At 34.7% G+C, this 18,316-nt stretch overlaps 1 protein-coding gene across 9 annotated transcripts in view; it reads left to right on the forward strand.

Moving 5' to 3' along the window:
* LOC106880495 (TBC1 domain family member 5) overlaps nt 1-18,316 on the forward strand; it is an 83,694-nt gene that overhangs the window by 22,797 nt on the left and 42,581 nt on the right. For all 9 annotated transcript variants that reach the window (XM_014930471.2, XM_014930466.2, XM_014930464.2 and 6 more), the window contains exons 3-7: nt 3,226-3,373; nt 10,687-10,795; nt 12,537-12,626; nt 14,371-14,448; nt 16,484-16,551. In XM_014930471.2, coding sequence (XP_014785957.1) covers nt 3,226-3,373; nt 10,687-10,795; nt 12,537-12,626; nt 14,371-14,448; nt 16,484-16,551 — 493 coding nt within the window. The remainder of the gene's footprint in view (nt 1-3,225; nt 3,374-10,686; nt 10,796-12,536; nt 12,627-14,370; nt 14,449-16,483; nt 16,552-18,316) is intronic.

Consider the following 18,316-nt stretch of genomic DNA (forward strand, 5'->3'; position numbering starts at 1 on the left):
ACACACTCTCTCTCTCTCTATCTCTCTCTCTCTCTCTATCTCTCTCTCTATCTCTCTCTCTCTCTCTATGATCAGATGTGTATAGGTTTGGTAGTACAAACAGGAATACATATATTTTGATTGGCAGAAGTTACAAAGTGACTTAGGCTAGTAGGCTTTTTAACTTCTTTATGAAATTGAAAGATTTTTTAATGTCTTTAGCATGGATATGCACAGACTTGATTGGTTCAAGATTTCAACAGAGCTGTAGAGTGTTATGAAGATGTAGCTAGTATTAAGAAAGGAGAAAGTACTTGCACTATCTTGTAATCACTCTTAAAAACTGCGTAAAGAAACATGTCTCAAATGACCATCGAATTCCACAAGCTGTTTAACAAAAACAGATTAAGATGAGCTATATCTGTATGAAAATTATGTTTAAATATCATCAAGAGCCACATTTTAAAAGCACATCAGCTATAGAGGTTAAGAAAGCCAACATGTAATTGTCTAGATGTAGACCGTTGCTCTTAAAAGGTAAATACTTAGAGAAAAGCATTGTATTTTGGGCTGATGTCTCTACCATAAATACATGTTATATAGGACTTAGAAGACATTCTTTCAAAAGTTGCCTGCTTCATCACAACAGTTCTATCATCACTATATGAAAAAAATTTATTTGAAAGCAAAGCAGATTTCGATACCACTAGACTAAGTAGAGCCAACCAGCATCTTATAGGAGTATTAGATAAAAAATTTAAGAAGGAATAAAAGTCCTCGTACTTCTGCCTCACATTCTACTTCAGTCTTAAAAAAAAAAAATAGATGAACTAATTTTGACTAACTGACACTCCCACTAAATTCCTCCTTGATAATTTCAAAGAAGGTCCCCTCCTTGATGCATGATAGAAAGCAACTAAGATCTGTTCCACTTACATTGCCTACAGTCATTTTGTCACATTCAAAATTGCTAAGTGAGGTCAACTGACTGAATGAAATTGCAGTTTAGGTTATGTAATCCCTTGTGGTTCCAAAAGTGGGTGGTACTGCCCCTCTGAGGGAAGTAGAAAGATCCAGGGGCCCGCTGGAAAAAAATGGGGTGGCCAAAAGGGGGGCAGTGGATGTAAAAACAACAAAATGATTGGTTAATTAATTTAAGTTTTATTTGTGAAATGCAGTTGTTTTGAATTTGATGCAGAAATTCGTCTTTGTGGTGTTGAGTGGGGAGGGGGTGGACTAGGAATGTGGTCCGGGTGCCAAGGGAGTGGCAGTCCCCAAAAGTTTGGGAACCACTGCTGTGCACAAAGTTCCATTGAGTACTTTTGTGTTTTTGTACCACAACATAAATTAAGTATATATATATATATATATATATATATATAAATGTAAGATCCAGGGATCAAGGTGTAGGAAGAAAGCTAGCTTCAAGCAATTCGTAGTAAATATAGAAAACAACTTTCGAGGACAATAGTGGTTGTGGATTTTTTTTCATATTGAAGAATGATAAGCAGAAAGAGAAGTTCTTTCTATATTCCACGGTAGGCGACTAGGGTTGCCTGATGTGTGAATAAGAATATAAGAGTTACAGAATGGAGGAGGGAAGATCCAGGCTACATATGTTTCATAGTTGGTGGAACCTCAGAAGTAGTAAAAATTAATATATCCTTGGCCTGAAGAGTAGCCAGCAGTATACACCTTGCTTGGATTTTTACCATTTCTGAGGTTCCGCCTCCTATGAAACATATGTAGCCCGGATCTTACCTACTCCATTCCGTAACTCTTGTGTGTGTGTATGCAGGTATGGCTGTGTGGTAAGAAGCTTACTTCCCAAGCATATCACCTTGGGCAAGTGTCTTCTACTATAGCCCCAAACCAACTGAAGTCTTGTGACAGAAACTGAAAGAAGCCTGTCATTGATATATACACATACATACATATATAACAAGTAAAAGAAGAAAGGAAAGATAGAAGGTACATATATATATATATATATGCATGTGCAAGTGTGAAGACACACATCAATATCTAGTTTTATGTTTCTTTGAATTGAGACATTGTTAAAATGTAGCTTAATATTGCAGAATTTCACAGCCAAAATTGCACAGAAAAAGTATGAACCACTCTTGTTGCTTGGCTGTTCCCCAAAATTTGAAGTTCCTTACAAGGCATCTTGTTTTATTATTATGCACAAAAGAAAGAAATTGGGTAGTTTATTTTTACATTCTAGAGGGTTTCTGATTTTTTCACTTGTGCAGCAATTTTTTCAAGTTTTGAACTGAAGTAATTTAAGAAAGCAAATATTAATTCAGAAATCTGGTGAAATTATAGCATCATGCAAGCAATGAAAGATATTAAAGATGCTTAGGAAGAAGTTAAACCTACATATTTTATTGGGGTCTGGACAAAATTGTGTCTGAATGTAGACCATAGGATAGAAGATAAAAGTGTCAATCAACAATAACTTTGTGTAAATGGCATAGGAAGTGGGATTTGAAGAAGTTGATGCAGGTAACATTCAGGATTTAGTGCATGCTGATAACAATACTTACACCTATGAAGACCTTGAAAGGTTTATAGGCCTGCAAGTTCTAGCTCAGATACTAAAGAAGAAACTCCTCCACAACTTCTTTTAACAACAGATTTTATCTAAAAGTCTTTGTGAAATAACTTGTGTTTAAGAGTGTCTTTTAGAATATGATTTGTTTTAAATGAAAAATAAAAGGATTTGTATTTGTAGCACTGAATTGTTGTAAGGAAGTATTGTTATATAGGAAGAATGCAAAGCATTCAACCTTCAATACCTTGTTTTTTTATAAAAATAAAAATTTATCAGAACCAGTAGTAGCATATTCTTTATTGTTTTGTATTTTTATTTGTTGCATAAATAAAAGAAAGTATATTTTCTTCATTAAATTATAATTTTGTTGGAAGGATATTGTCTAAATATGTCATTTTAGGTTTAGTGTATTTGAAATATATGTGTATATGTGTTTAGTGTATTTGAAATATATGTGAGCTTATTTGCTTCAATAATTGAAAGTATTTATTTGCATAAGAATTATGTGTTACTATTCTCTGGTAACAAATTTCCTACTTATGAAATAAGTGTGGGACATTAATTCTGTTAATTGAGGTAATGATGTGTGTTTATGTGTACACATACAAACACTAATTTTAATAAATTTAGCTTTCATCTGTTGGCACTCAACTAATGCTTGCTTATTTATTGTTTTATTTTATTTTTAGTTGGAGTGGATAGTTCAAGTAATGGTTATAACAACAATAGAATTAACCAGCGTATCCATAGCAACATAATGGACAACCAAGATTTAGCAAAACTGGACTTTATTGATAATGCCCAACCACTTGGAGGTAGTTTTACCCACTCCTACAGGTGAAAATATATTTATCCTTTTCATATTTTTTTTCTGTTTTAAATTCATATTGATATTGCTTTTCCTTTTAAAAAATTCATTGTCTTTTACCAATTTTGAATTCTTATCCTTGTCTCCAAAACATTTCTACTGTCCAGACTATACTTCATATTCTAACTTTTGTCTGTGTAGAATCTCTATCTTTATTTTCCATCCATTTCATTAGGCTGATTCAAGTACTCACTGCCCCAGTCTTAGAAATTCATGAAATCTCTATTTCTCCAATCACCAGCTGTTTGACTACCTTTCATCCTGTATTGAGAATATATCTACTAATTTTTTTTCTTTTGAAATTATCCTTGATGAGTTCAGTATGTGCTAATCCTCTTGGCCTAAAATAAATTCTCTCATTCTGCCACATTGTAGAGGCTTACTCCATTTTCTATCCTCAACTGTTTGTACCAGTTGGTCTCTTCACTTACTAGTATCCTCAACTGAGACAATCATTATCATTACCACCTACCATCTAGTCATTTCCTAAGTTGTAATGGGTCGGATGGTTTGACATTCAACCCATGCCAGCTCGACATGGGTCAAACTACTCTGACAGGTCAGAGTACTATGACTTTCTCTAATATCTTAGTTTCTACTATTGAATGCTCTTCCTAACATCAATATCTTTACAGAGTATACTGGGTGCATTTTTTGTTGCACTAGCACTATAGAGGTTGCCTTATTGTCAGCAGGACTAAAGAGTCTTCTGAAGTCTTACATTGCTTTTTGCTTGATTTTATTTACCAGCCATTTACAGAATGTACTGGGTGCTTTTTGTGGCACCAGCTTTAATGGAGTCATCTTGTAGATTGCAAAGCAAAGGATCCCCTTGATGGATGAAAGAATCCCCATTGGTCATTATCATCAATTGTATCTGTGTTGAACATACTTTATCACCAAACATTCTTCAAAGATCTTTTACCATTTTCTAATCTCCAAACATAGCCTTTCCTCTGTGTACACATTTTCTGCTCCTTCAGATCATTTAATCACTGCTTAATTAAGGGAACCCATTCCATTATTCTGCTGCACAACAATTCCAGCCTCTGTTCAAACTGTTAGGGATTTCAAACCTGCTAACTGGTTGGAATTCTGCCATTTTGTTACTGTCTCCCCTTGATAAAAAGTATAGGTGACTGATACCATTCACTTAGATATACATTCCGACACTTCTCACAGCCAAAGTTTACCACCCCTAAATCACTAAGTGAGCCACTCATAGCAATGTTGCACCAATACAGGTGAGGGATATGGTTTCAATACTTGGAGTAAGTTATCCATATGCTGCAAGATGGCTCTCAGAAGATCAAGTGATGTTTTCATTGATTGCATGGTGTGAAAACTCGCAAGCTTCTCAAATTTCAGCTAGATCTCTCGTTAAGGAATTTTTTACTAATTTTCCAGAAGCCTCCTCCTATTACTCATTAATTGAGACGACTTTGTAAGTAGCTCTTTTGCAGATAAAGCTGTTGGTAATTCACAGAGCAAAATTCTTATTGAATTTTATTGCTTGACCTTACCACCATGAACCTACAGTTACTAAGTGTATGCAGTATAATTGCTCTTAACAGTATTCCTTTCATTAAACACTCATTCTGCACCTTGTTGGATCCTAACATCACCATACTCTTCACTATGTCCCACTGTACCCCGTACTCTGAGAATGCAAAACAATATCTCATTTCCAATCTCAAAATAGAACTCATAACCAAGCTGGAAGAGAACTGTTAATCAATAGCATTGTATCTCAACATCCAGGATGTGCTAGAACATCTTTTGTCGAAATGTAGAATTAAAACATTCCCTCTTTTGTAAAGAAATAAAATTCCTAATGAACTATTAAGATTTAAATTTAGTAATAATATATTACTATAACTCTAATCTAAAATCAAATTTGTCTATATTGTAAAATAATACTGATGCTTCAAATTAAGTCCTACAAGTTGTTTGATAGTTGAAGGACTTCATTTTCTGGCAAGTCTTGGTGGAATAATTTTTTGACTATGGCTATTGATTAGTTTCCCCTCTTAAGTAATAGTATTGTTGTGGGAAAAAAATAAGGGCCAGGAGTGTTCTTGAACTCTGTCAGCAATTAATAAGTTTGATTCTGTAAGTTGATGTTGGGCACTATGACAAATTATGAAGAGAGACAGTATTTACGACTCAGTAACTTTTCAGACACAGGCAAACATATCATTATTTTCCAGTTGTTTGGCTTCTGCATTAGAGTCACTTTTATATATTTCTCTTATAGCCTGGACCAGAAGAAATTAGCCAAGTAGGTAGAAGGATACCATTTAGAAAATGGTGTCTTATATAAAAAGTAAAAATAAACCTAGAGGAGTCTTATAGTAGTTAAGAGAGTGAATTGAATGAAGTATTCCAAAAAGACCATCTTCCTAATGAGATTTTGGAACAGTACCATCTTCCATATTCTCTGACTGGTTTTTCATATCGTAATGGATAATTCTCCTTGTTGTGTTAGAAAATGTCATATTTCCATAGATATGATTTGGGCTTTTTTGTTACTCTGGATAGTGTTGGTAGTTCCAACTTGAGAGAATGGCTCTTTGGGACATTGGTAATATCAGCACCAAGGAAATTAAGAGGGGAACATCACTATTCATCAACTGCCATTAAAAGAAATTTTTTGTGATATTGACTGTTTAGGTCTTCCATAGACTGAGTAGCTCTTACAGCATGTTAGTCCATAAGATTGTAAAATTAAGGTTTTATAGTTCAGAGCATATTCTCAGCCATAACAGATTTTACAAACATCCTTTGTAGAAAATCAAAGATTTTTTTCTTCCGCCATTTCATAATAAAGCAATCTTCTCGTGTCTGAGTAACATGGTTCTTTGTGAATACATTGAAAAAATTTATACTCTAGTTGAACAGAACATTATATTTGAGACAAAATATTAGTACTGACATTCTCTTTTCCATATCAATAGAAAATGTTAAACCTATATGTAGTACTGTGGTGCTCTGGCTGTGATATGGCTGTTTCTAATTTCTAGTAGTCTAAGCTTTAGACTTGTCAAAATTATTTTGAAATTAAAGGCAGTCATTATTAAATTATTCACTGCCTTGAAGTTGCATTCTTTAGCCAGGAGTTTTAAGGCTTGAAGACATTATTTCAGGTGTTCTATAGCTTGTTGCTTGTGAGTTATGAGTGATGTCTTGCAAAAACCTCATTCATTGGTTTAATGTTGATATCCTTTATGGTAATTTGTGTTCTTTTAAATGTCACAATATGCTAAAGATTCAAATACTTCTTGTGATATGAAGCTTATGAAGGCATGATGTCTTTTGAGGTCTGGAATACTGGTAAGAAAATCAATGTGTAATCAATGTTTGAATTCGTAAGAGACAAGGCCAATTGAAAAGGAATTGTGTTGGGTCTTCTGGGATACAAATCTTTGTTCATATTTGATTCATTGAATAAATGGTAATAAAAAGTAATGATTAGATTCTTGCACTTGACTTAATTTAACAAATGTCCACAAGTGGACATTTAGCTAAGAGGGACAACTCACACATTACATGATAAGCTATTAATAGAATCCCAGCAGAAATAGATGTATACAACAAACTCCTTTATCTCTTTCAGGATCTTCCTTTTCAGTGATTATCAGTATACTTTCTGTAGAGCCATGTCGATTTAGAATTGGTCTCTCTCTTTGATATGTCTGGCATTTGAATCTTCTAGCAATATATCTTCTTGGATTGAAGGTTTTTTAAAAATCATATCCCTCTGTTGCACTGTAATTCTGTCAACTTTGACATGCAACAGGATTTGGTTATTCTTCATTCTGTTTGTTAATGACTTTTCACTGTTGCTTTTACTTGTAAATACACCCTAGACTAATGATACAGCTTTGTACTTATTCTTAACCATTTTCACAAATGGAGGTCAACTATGTGCAACCTAGATACCTCAAACCAGATTTGCACAGCTTCCATGAATAGTAGCAGAGAAAACATCCTCCAACAGTGATATGATGACCTAGTGTCTAACAACAACACAAAAACATAGTCATTACATGTCATGAAATACTCTAGCACCACACTCTCCTTATACATTAATAAAACAGTTAAAAATATCAAAATGCTACAACTCAATGCCCAACAGTCTCTGAAGACTTTTTCACAGCAATCGCATACCTATAATATTGCAAAACTATATTCTAAAGATTCAGTTAGAAAATGCTTCACTCTTGATAATTTACCAATTCTCTACTAATGTTAAGTGTGACCATATAAACATCCTAGATTATTTATATATATAAAAAAGGTATAGATCAGTGGTTCTCCACTGAAAGTCCGTATGACCCTTGGGGACCCATATACAATTTTGTTAAAATTTGTGAGCAATAAATTGGTTATATTTCTACAGTATACAAAATATTTCAATTTTTTAAATACAATCTTAATATTTAAGTATAAATATACAATGTTTCTTTCAAACATTGAATGGCTATGAGGGTGCACCTGAATAAAATAGGACTCAAAGGGGTCCATAAGCAAAAAATGGTCGAGTACCACTAGTATACATGGTACCACATAAACCTCCTAGATTATATATAAGGTTACTGGCTGATTAGCAAACATTCCCTTTCCAGCATGAGAGATAATATTTTTGAGTTAGTCATTGTAGCTTGTAACCCCAAAATTCTTTGTCTCTTCTGCTGACATTATAGTGGTTTCTTAAAACTGTCAAGCTGTGCACCAGTTCTGCTTTGCCCACATGATATATTGACCTTCTTCTTGTCAGCCATTGTTATTATTACTGTCTTGATTTCACTAGGAATTTCTCTCTGACCATGTTTACCCTAAAGCCTGAGAATTGACAGCATTAATTGATATAGGAAAACAACTTGTAAAGATCATGACACTAACTCTCTGCTAACTAAATAATAAGAGAAGTTTCAGGTGTGGAAGCAAGGTCTAGAATTGAAGGGCCTTAGAGTCAATCTTGTAAAAACCAAAGTCTTAGCAAGTAGGAAAGCAGATAAATCACAAATCCCTTCAGACAGATGGCCTAGCTCGATCTGTAGAAAAGGCATAGGTAGAAACTCCATAAGATGTACCCGATGTAAGCAATAAAAACATAAGAGGTGCAGCAATATCAAAGGAAGGTTAACTGGGAAGATAGTTTTTGTGTGTGGCAGATGCACAGGGGCAATAAACACCGAAGATGTACAGAAAACAGATTCCATCATATGCCAGGGGAAAAACTAGAAGTATTAGATAGCTTCTGTTACCTAGGTGTCCAAGTCAGCAGTGGCGGGCGGACACTCTGAGAGCATAGTTGCTAGATTAAGAATCGCCTGGGCGAAGATCATAGCTGTGGCCGATGCCAGTGTCACATAACTGGCCCATTTAAAAGTACCCTTCAATCGTCGGGATGCCTGACTGGTAGCATGTAAAAAGCACCTTTGAGTGTGGCCGATGCTAGGGCTGGTGGCATGTAAGTACCATCTGAGCATGGTTGATGCCAATGCCACCTGATTGTCTCTTGTGCTTGTCGTGTAAAAAGCACCATTTGAGCGTGGTTGATGCAAGTGCCGCCTGATTGGCTCCCATGCCAGTCACATAAAAAGCACCATTCGAACATGGTTGATGCCAGTGCCGCCTGACTGACTCCTGTGTCAGTCACATGTAAAAAGCACCATTCAAGCATGGTTGTTGCCAGTGCTGCCTGACTGGCCCCCATGCTGGTGCACATAAAAAGCACCCATTACACTTTCAGAGTGGTTGGTGTTTGGAAGGGCATCCATCTGTAGAAACCTTGCCAGGTCAGATTGCAGCCTGGTACAGCCTCCTGGCTTGCCAGTCCTCAGTCAATTTGTCCAATCCATGCCAGCACGGTAAGTGGACGTTAAATGATGATGTAATTATAAAGTTACAATAAAATAGAAAGTAGTTAAATGATGATGAGTTAGGCAGAAAGCTAGTGATTTTGAGGAATGGGGGCTAGTTGACACCATTGACCCCTGGTACTGAAAGGTAAACATTTACCTTGGTGGGATTTGAACTTGAAATATATAAAGTCAGTACAAAAACTGCATTTCTTCTGATGCTCTGAGGTTCTCAGCTCACCAACTTCTGCTTGCTAAATAATAAAAATGTGTGTTGTTTGATATTAAACCAAAAAGTCTATTGAAACTTGGTTTCAAAGTATTTATAAACTGGGAATGTTCAAGATGTGTCAAATTAATTTCAAGAAGCCAAGTTGCGACTAATATAAAGTTACAATAAAATAGAAAGTAGTTTTGTTTTCATGTATGTTTTTTCATGCTAGCATGGATTGGACAAATATGATAGCAAGGCATTATATTGCAGCCAAATACCCTTCCTGTCACCAACCCATATGTTTTCAAGGAAGGGTTTCTCATTGCATACTTTTTTGAAGGCATGATCTGAATGAGGGGATGATTTGTTGGCTGAAGAAATGACTTTGCTCTTCGCTTGTGACTTTATGTATGGCAGATTTGTATAGCTACAACATGCACACACACACACACACACACACACACGCACACACACAGAGAAAGAGTAATGTTTGTTTCTGTTTTTGTCTACCAAATCTGCTCAAAGTTTTGGTCAGCCTTGGGGACTGAACCTCGAACCACATGGTTAGAGAGTGAACTTCTTAACCACACAGCCATACCTGTATGTACATATGTAAACAAATTGAAGGATACTCGACTGGGAGGGACAGGTCTTGTGTTTTTGCAGCAATAAATATAAGTATTGACTCGTGCAGTACAATTGTGAAGAATGATCTGGGATATGTCCAAAGTCAATCATCATCTTCATTGTTTTATTGTTCACTTTTCCATGTTTGAATGGGCCAGATGGAATTTGTTGAGATAGACAGATACCCTGCCTGTCACCAACTCACACCTGATTCCAAGTAGTGTAATATTTCCTTCTGGTTAGGCATGTTTTCATGAAAGATTGGTAAGGCTCATTTACGACTACTGTGCAATGTCAGGACTACGACGGACACACACACACACACACACACACACACACGCTTCTTTCAGTTTCTGTCTACCAAATCCACTCACAAGGGGCTTTGGTTAGCCCAGGGCCATAATAGAGGGCACTTGCTTAAGACACTATGCAGTAGGGTTGAATCTGAGATCATGTGTTCGGGAAGCAAACTTCTCAACCATGCAGCCATGCCTGTAGTTGTAAATATTGCTCATCACTAAATAATAACAATAAGAGAAACTAATTCTTTTTTTATTTAAAAACATTTTTTCAGCACTGAGTGGGAACGATTGTTCGGGAAACCTAACTTTTTGAAGGCTTTGCGGAACCATGGCTTACGTGGAAATTTACGAAGTAGCAGATTTCGCAGTATTTGTTGGAAGGTATGTATTTCATAATCTGAAAATAAAAATTTATATATATGCCTTGCAAGCAAAATTAGCAGATAGAAGTTGCATAGAAGCTTATCTACATGTGTGTGTGTGTGTGTGTGTGTGTGTGTGGCATCATCTTTTAATGTCCATGTTGGCATGGGTTGTAAGATTTAAGATCTGAAGGGTCAGAGGACTGCATTGTGCACCAATGTCTGCTTTGGTATGGTTTCTATAGTTGAATTCTCATCTTTAGGCTAGCCACTTTACTGTGTTACTTTTTTTGTGGCACCAGTGGTGGTGAGGTGATTACGCTCTGTCTTTTTTAGACACTATAAATATAAACAATATATTTATACTCACCCACTCATAAGTGCCATTATCATGAAAAAAAAAAACCCATCCAATACACTTTGTAAAAGTAGTTGGTGTTAGAAGAGGGCATCCAGCTGTAGAAAACATATCAAAATAGAGACTGGAGCTCAGCTCAATCTTCTGCTCATTTGATCTTGTCAAGTCCTCTAACTCATGCCAGAATGGAAGGCAGACATTATATGATGATGATGACAGCTGAAATGTAAACGCTATATGTAGTCTACTACAAATAAAAACACAGTATACATGTTTATACTCCTGAAATGTAAACAAAATATATTTATATAAAAAAGGTGACAGTGGTTGCTGTAGCTGTAAATTTGACTCTTTTCAGTTTTTGATTAAAAAAAAAAAAAGAAAATGAAAATAAAAAGATAGAGCAATGTTAATAAAATTGATGCTTAAGCAAATAAATGCCGTGACATAATTATTAATATTGAATACCCAGAATTTGTGTGTAAATGGTATTTAATTACTTCCTGCCATTTTTAATTACTAACAAAAGACAATTCCACAAAATGGAAAGTAAACAGTTAAAAGAAAATCTGCCAGAGTTTTGGATATCTTCAATGAATTTTGTCACAAGATAACAGTTACATCTCTTTTGAACTTGACATACTCAAAATAAAAACAGATAATTAAACTTTACAATAGAAATTAAACAAATTTCAGTGTTGTAAACATTTCCTAATGACTAACAATAAAATTAATGTGATCTATGGTCCATAAGTAATTGTTTTTACCAGAAATTAACTTTCTTTAATTTTACCTTTACCCTTCAGCATTCAATGTAATGCTTATTTATTCATATTGTTTCAAATTAATGATGTATTATCCCATAGTTTCCAGATTTTGAAGATGTAATTAATTTTAGAATGACATTGTAGGGTAGGTGTGAGACGCTGGATCTGGCTGGATTGAGCATAAAATGAGAAAATGGGTAGAATATTTTGGTTGTATATGGCCGATTTAAATGCTAAAGGGTTAAAGGTGTCATACATTTTGTACTGAAATGCTTATTTTAAAAATCTTTTTGTATCTGAAATGTTTGTGTGAATTTATTTCTCTTTACCTTTGTTATTTTACTTTTATTCACTGTTAGTAATAACAATTAAATTTATCTTGTTAATTAGGCAAGGTCAGCCATCTTTTATACTTGCATTTTTTTTCATCTTGTTATCTAAGAAGAATCAATGAATCCGTTTATATATACACATACTTACAATCAGATTCATTGATTTTCTTACACACACACACACACACACACACACACACACACACACACACACACACATATATATAAAAATTTTATTTTGTGCTTGGAAATTTCACCCAAGGAATTTTACTCTATTCATTTTAATATTTTTCTTTAATCTAGCTCTATTTAGAAGTTTTGCTTGAAGACAAATCAAACTGGCTGATAAAAACTAGAGAATGGCGGCAAAAATATGATGATTTAAAGAATAATGTAAGTTTTCAATGTTCTACACTCTCCTAATGGACAAAAATCTACAGATTTACACTTGTCACTTATTTTATTTGAATTCTGTAATTCTCTGCTTATCTTTTTTAAGTCTATATTCATAACATATATTCCAATAATTCCCAGTCTTTGTTTCTCGTTTATCTTTGTTATTCCATGTTCCATACATGCAAACTGTGTTAAAGTTTTCCATTAATAAATGTCCTTCTACAAATATTAACTATACTGAATCACTGAAAAATTGTGGGGGTTTTTTTTATGCTTAAAGTATTTACCTTTCACTTCTGTATTAATAAAAAAGTACCAATCTAGTGGAGTGGATTGGTAGAACTATAAGAATATCAGACTGGCTGCCCTGTGGTATTTTTTCCAGTTCTTTGATTTCTAAGTTTAAATCCTACCAAGGTCTAACTGGGTGAGAGATTTAATCCATCATCTGGTTAATGCCACCACCAGACATGTTGAGTGGAATTAGCAGAGTTCTCTCTGTTGCAAGTTGTTGGATTCAACGTTAGGTTTGAGCAGATCTTTGTCTGTCTTTCCAACTTGTCTCAGAGACCTGTAAAGGGTCATGCATGAGCCCTGCCTTCCCTCGGCTAAAAGATTAAAAAAAAATTCAGTGTATGCAATTGAAACAGCATTAAATTAAAATAACCGTGTACTGTAGTTAATGTATTATTACTGGCACTCCGTCGCTTACGACGTCGAGGGTTCCAGTTGATCCGATCAACGGAACAGCCTGCTCATGAAATTAACGTGCAAGTGGCTGAGCACTCCACAGACACGTGTACCCTTAACGTAGTTCTCGGGGATATTCAGCGTGACACGGTGTGACAAGGCTGGCCCTTTGAATTACAGGTACAACAGAAACAGGAAGTAAGAGTGAGAGAAAGTTGTGGTGGAAGAGTACAGCAGGGTTCGCCACCATCCCCTGCCGGAGCCTCATGGAGCTTTAAGTGTTTTCGCTCAATAAACAATCGCAACGTTCAGTCTGGGAATCGAAACTGCGATCCTATGACAGCGAGTCTGCTGCCCTAACCACTGGGCCATTGCGCCTCCACAGTTAATGTATACATGCCAGTGAAAAGCAAGATGTCTTGCGAAGTCATATTGTGTTGGTCTTATTTATATATAATGGGGTGTATGTATTATATTTCATCTTTATATAGATTAGTTGAACCAAAATATATGTAGATTACATTTGACATTTCAGTTGAAATTTAAGTTTACTTACCTGTTGAAATTGTGTAAAACTGGTTCTGAAGTTGAGATACCCTAAAAACCTTGTGACTGTCATGTACTAGTGAATGAGATATAAACTCGGTATATTTCAAGTAGGCATATCTATATAGTCACTTTAATTTTTCTCTGAACCACCAATATAGAATGCAGGTGTATACCATAAACTCACATGGCCTGATATTAATGTTTGCACAGAATGAAGAAGACTCTGAAGCTAACAAGAGAACTACTCTTACACTAATGTCATAACAAACATACTTAACTGGTTCTTTGTTGGTGATGAATTGATTTACTTGAAACTTGGCGAAATACAGTCTTGGATCAAAATACATTGGAGGATGCTGCATTGTAGTCTTAACTAATTAGTGATGATTTAGAGAATTGCATGTAAAATTAGTTTGATAATCACTAAATGCTAATGTTTTCCTGATTTTGTTTTAATCTAAGGTATAATGTAAAGAAAACATTAATTTTTTCTTTCTTGAAGCTCATAATAAATCCACGCAAAGCTGTTGACTCTGCCCATGACCTGTCTTTGAACAATCCGCTGTCTCAGGCTGAAGAAGTAAGTTTCTTGTATTGTAAGCATCAAAATGTATGTATTGTATATCACATAAACATTCATATAAGACTAAAAATTAATGTGCTTTGGTATTTGTAGCTACTGAAAGTTAATAATCTTTGTTTTATCTTTCTTTTCAGTTTTAATTTTTGTACTCACAGGCATGGCTGTGTGGTTGAGAAGTTTGCTTTTCAACCACTGGGTTTTGGGTTCAACCCCATTGTGTGGCACCTTTGGCAAGTGTCACCTATTGTAGCTCCAGGCTAACCAAAGCCTTGTGAGTGGATTTGGTAGATAGAAACTGAAAGAAGCCCACTGTATATATATGTGTGTGTGTGTGTGTGTGTGTGTGGTTGTCTCTTTGTCTTGACATTGCCTGGTAGTTGTAAATGAGTGTCATCATCATATAAACGGTGTCTTTCATTTCCAATTTTCAAAAACCTGTCCAGCCAGAGAAAAAATATTACCTTACTCGGGAACAAGTGAGGGATGGTGACAGGAAGAATACCTGGATATAGACAACTTACCTCAATGAATTTCACCTGATCCATACAAACATTTAAAAATGGACATTAAAACAGTGATGCTATTGATGACTGAGATGCGAACATTGTTTTACTGGACTTCTAAATTAAAGATATTAAAAAAAATATCAATGTTGTTAATCACAGATGCATAATGTATATAAAGATATAATGACAGTAAAGCCAACATTGAAATCCTAATGTGCTATACTGTTTCTCTTCTCCAATTTGTGTGACAAATGAAGTAGGTTCCAAATCTTACTTAACAGTGGAAAGCATATAAATGCAGTATTCCTACAAAAATGAAATTAAAAAAATAATAACTTCCATGTTTTCCATCTCCAATCTTTTGTTAATTTGAATTCAGCCATTTAGTATAGCAGACATTATGATCTATGGGGTAGTAATTGTATGTACATCATGAAATTTATTTATATACATCATTGCTGAATGGCTGCTTAACCTTTATAGAATATAGTTATTTTTACTATGACACCGCTAATGTAATATTAGGACAGTGTAATATGCTTATTAAAAACTTGATATTATAATATCACTGTAAAAGGTTTATCCAAAAGAAAGTCATATTTGCATGAGGTCATTTATTTCCAGCAAAGACCAGATTGTCTTTATCAACATGGTAGCTATCTTAAATAGTAGTCAATTGATATAGCAAACAAGTAAATTGAGAGAAGCTTGCTACCAATTTAACTTATGTAAGTGTTCTTATCAGACACTTGAACTTTGTTAATTGCATCACTGTTTATCTAAAGTCAAGTATATGTTTACAAAGATTTAATCTACATCCTGGATGCACCTACTTTCAGTCTCTTATACTGCTATTCTAATGGTTTTTGTTCTTCTGAATTTGTATTGTGTATCTTCATATTATATATATATATATATATATATATATATATATATACATACCACTTTTACGCTTGTCACTGTCATTTTTACTATTGTTTCTATCAGCACCATTTCAAATGTTATTCTATCTTTTCCAAGATGCTAGTGAGCAATAGTGGTACACTATTTTAGATATAATAGCAATATACTCTAGTGGGTAGCATTTAAAGAGGTGAAGTAACTGTTTAGGGATAACGTATAGGAGCAACAAAAATCTAAGAAAATCGAATTTTGTTTTGTATTTTGTGACTGTGACAATGAATATAATGACAAATGTTTTATGGAATGCAATGTATTGAAAATGAGGTAAATATAGTATTAAGATGAGCTGAGGGTGCATAATTTAAGGTAAATAAGCATGATAATTGGTTAACATGGAAAATGTTTTGAGGAATATTCCACTTTCTTTAAAGAAAGCAAAAACAATATTCTACTCCCAGAAAAATTAGAGTTTTGAATTTAATTTGTTTGTATTTATAAAAGACCTGAATATTTTGAAATCAGTGTTCAGTTTTAATATTAGATGAAATAAAGAAAACGATTTATCAATTTTTATTTGAAAAATATGGCATTACTTAATCATTTCTGACCTTTCACTATTTTAGAGTCCCTGGAATCGGTTTTTTCAAGACAATGAATTGCGGCTTACCATCAAGCAAGATGTTATCCGAACGTAAGATATTTAACATTCTATTAAGAGAGATAATTTCGATTTTGGTTGCTTTACGGTGTAAATAAACTGATTTTTTTTTTTTTGTGTGCTCCTGTTAAGGATTGTTCAGCTACAGTGGATGCTTAATATTAATGTACAGGCAGTATTGTTAGAACATTGGATAGAACTTGTTGGTTCAGACCCTGCTGAGGTTAGCCTTGCCTTTTGTCAGGGTTATCATCCCTCTGCTTAGAATCATTGCTCACTCTCCCTTCTGTTCTTCCTCATTTATAGGGACCACTTTAGGGTCTTATTATGAAGCAATGATCTTAAGAACTGGTGCCATGAAATTATGAAGCAATGATCTTAAGAGCTGGTGCCATGAAAAAGCACCCAGTGTCCTCTGTAAAGTAGTTGGAGTTAGAAAGCTGTAGAAACCATGCCAAAATAGACGTTGGAACATGAGGTAGTCCTTCAGCTTATCAGACTCTGTCAAACTATCCTATCCATGCTAGCATGGAAGATGGATATTAAATAATAATGAGGATGATGCTAGTGTGAGATGGAATGCCTCATGTTATTTGTTCTAGTTCATATCCTGATGGTAATACTAGTGATAACATTGGAGCCAAACTGGGTTGGTCCTTGCCTTTGTCTGGATAGCTGTTTGTCTGCCATACAACTTTGCCCAATCATGCACCATGAAGAGAGGCTGTCTAGATCCATTTCCCAGAATGAAATACTCAAAACACTGAAATTATTGTTGGGATTTTAACAGGAAATAAGAATGTGTGTGTTTGTGTGTGATGGAGAGATAAGATATTTATGTCTACCAAAATAATTAATAAGAATAAAGTTAAACAATTTGGTAATGTGCTGCATATATTAAAAAAAAGAAAAAGTTTCATATTTTCTAAGCCGTAATGTTTTGTTGGGGTCTGCATTGTATGCAAAAAGGCAATTTGATGTTATAATGTGGGTGTTTGATGTATGGGAGCCTGCAGTTTCGTTATTCTCAGCTTAATGGGGCTGTGCAAGTGAGAGCCATATGGAGAGATTTTGGACTGACACTGTCTAATAGAAGTTGTAAGCCAGATTTTGTAAAGCTGATGTGCTGCGTATAGGCACACAGCTGGTTTGCAAATAGAGAAAGTAGCAAGAACTAAATCCATATCAGGCTTACTAGAGAAACTGCTTGGAGAGATCTGATCTTCTCACAAAACAATGGCACCAAAATTAAGGTTATAAGGCCTTGTTATAGTCATGGTTGCAGTTCCTGGACAAGGAGTGTTTTGACAAGTATTTGGTAAGGTGTTTGTTGTCCAGTGACCATGAACAACACAATGTTTGTTGCTTTAGTCAATGTCCTATTTGAAGAGAAGGCGAATACAACTGTAGCATTTGGTTTACCCTATGCTTACTAATTTGTGCTTACTAATAGAAGTATTTCATCAAAGTGAGGATTCTGTATCTGGATAGCCAAACGTTTCTGGAAACAAAAACTCTGCACCACTGTCTTATACAGCAAGACATGTAAAAATGAATCTATGCACACTTAGCAGTTCAGTAATTTTTATCTTTTCATTGTGTTGATAAAACTGAAAAGCTGATATTCCTTGAAACATTGTCACTTATTTAAAATATTTTCTAAGCTGGTTGCTGCTGGCTAATTGATGTAGTTTTAACATACAAGTAAAGTAGTTTTGCTTTTAGCCCACTATCAGTATAGATTCAGCCTTAGCTTTATATATATATATATATATATATATATATATATATATATATT

Source organism: Octopus bimaculoides, chromosome 4 (genome assembly GCF_001194135.2).
Source record: "Octopus bimaculoides isolate UCB-OBI-ISO-001 chromosome 4, ASM119413v2, whole genome shotgun sequence".
NCBI classification, from domain to species: Eukaryota; Metazoa; Mollusca; class Cephalopoda; order Octopoda; family Octopodidae; genus Octopus; species Octopus bimaculoides.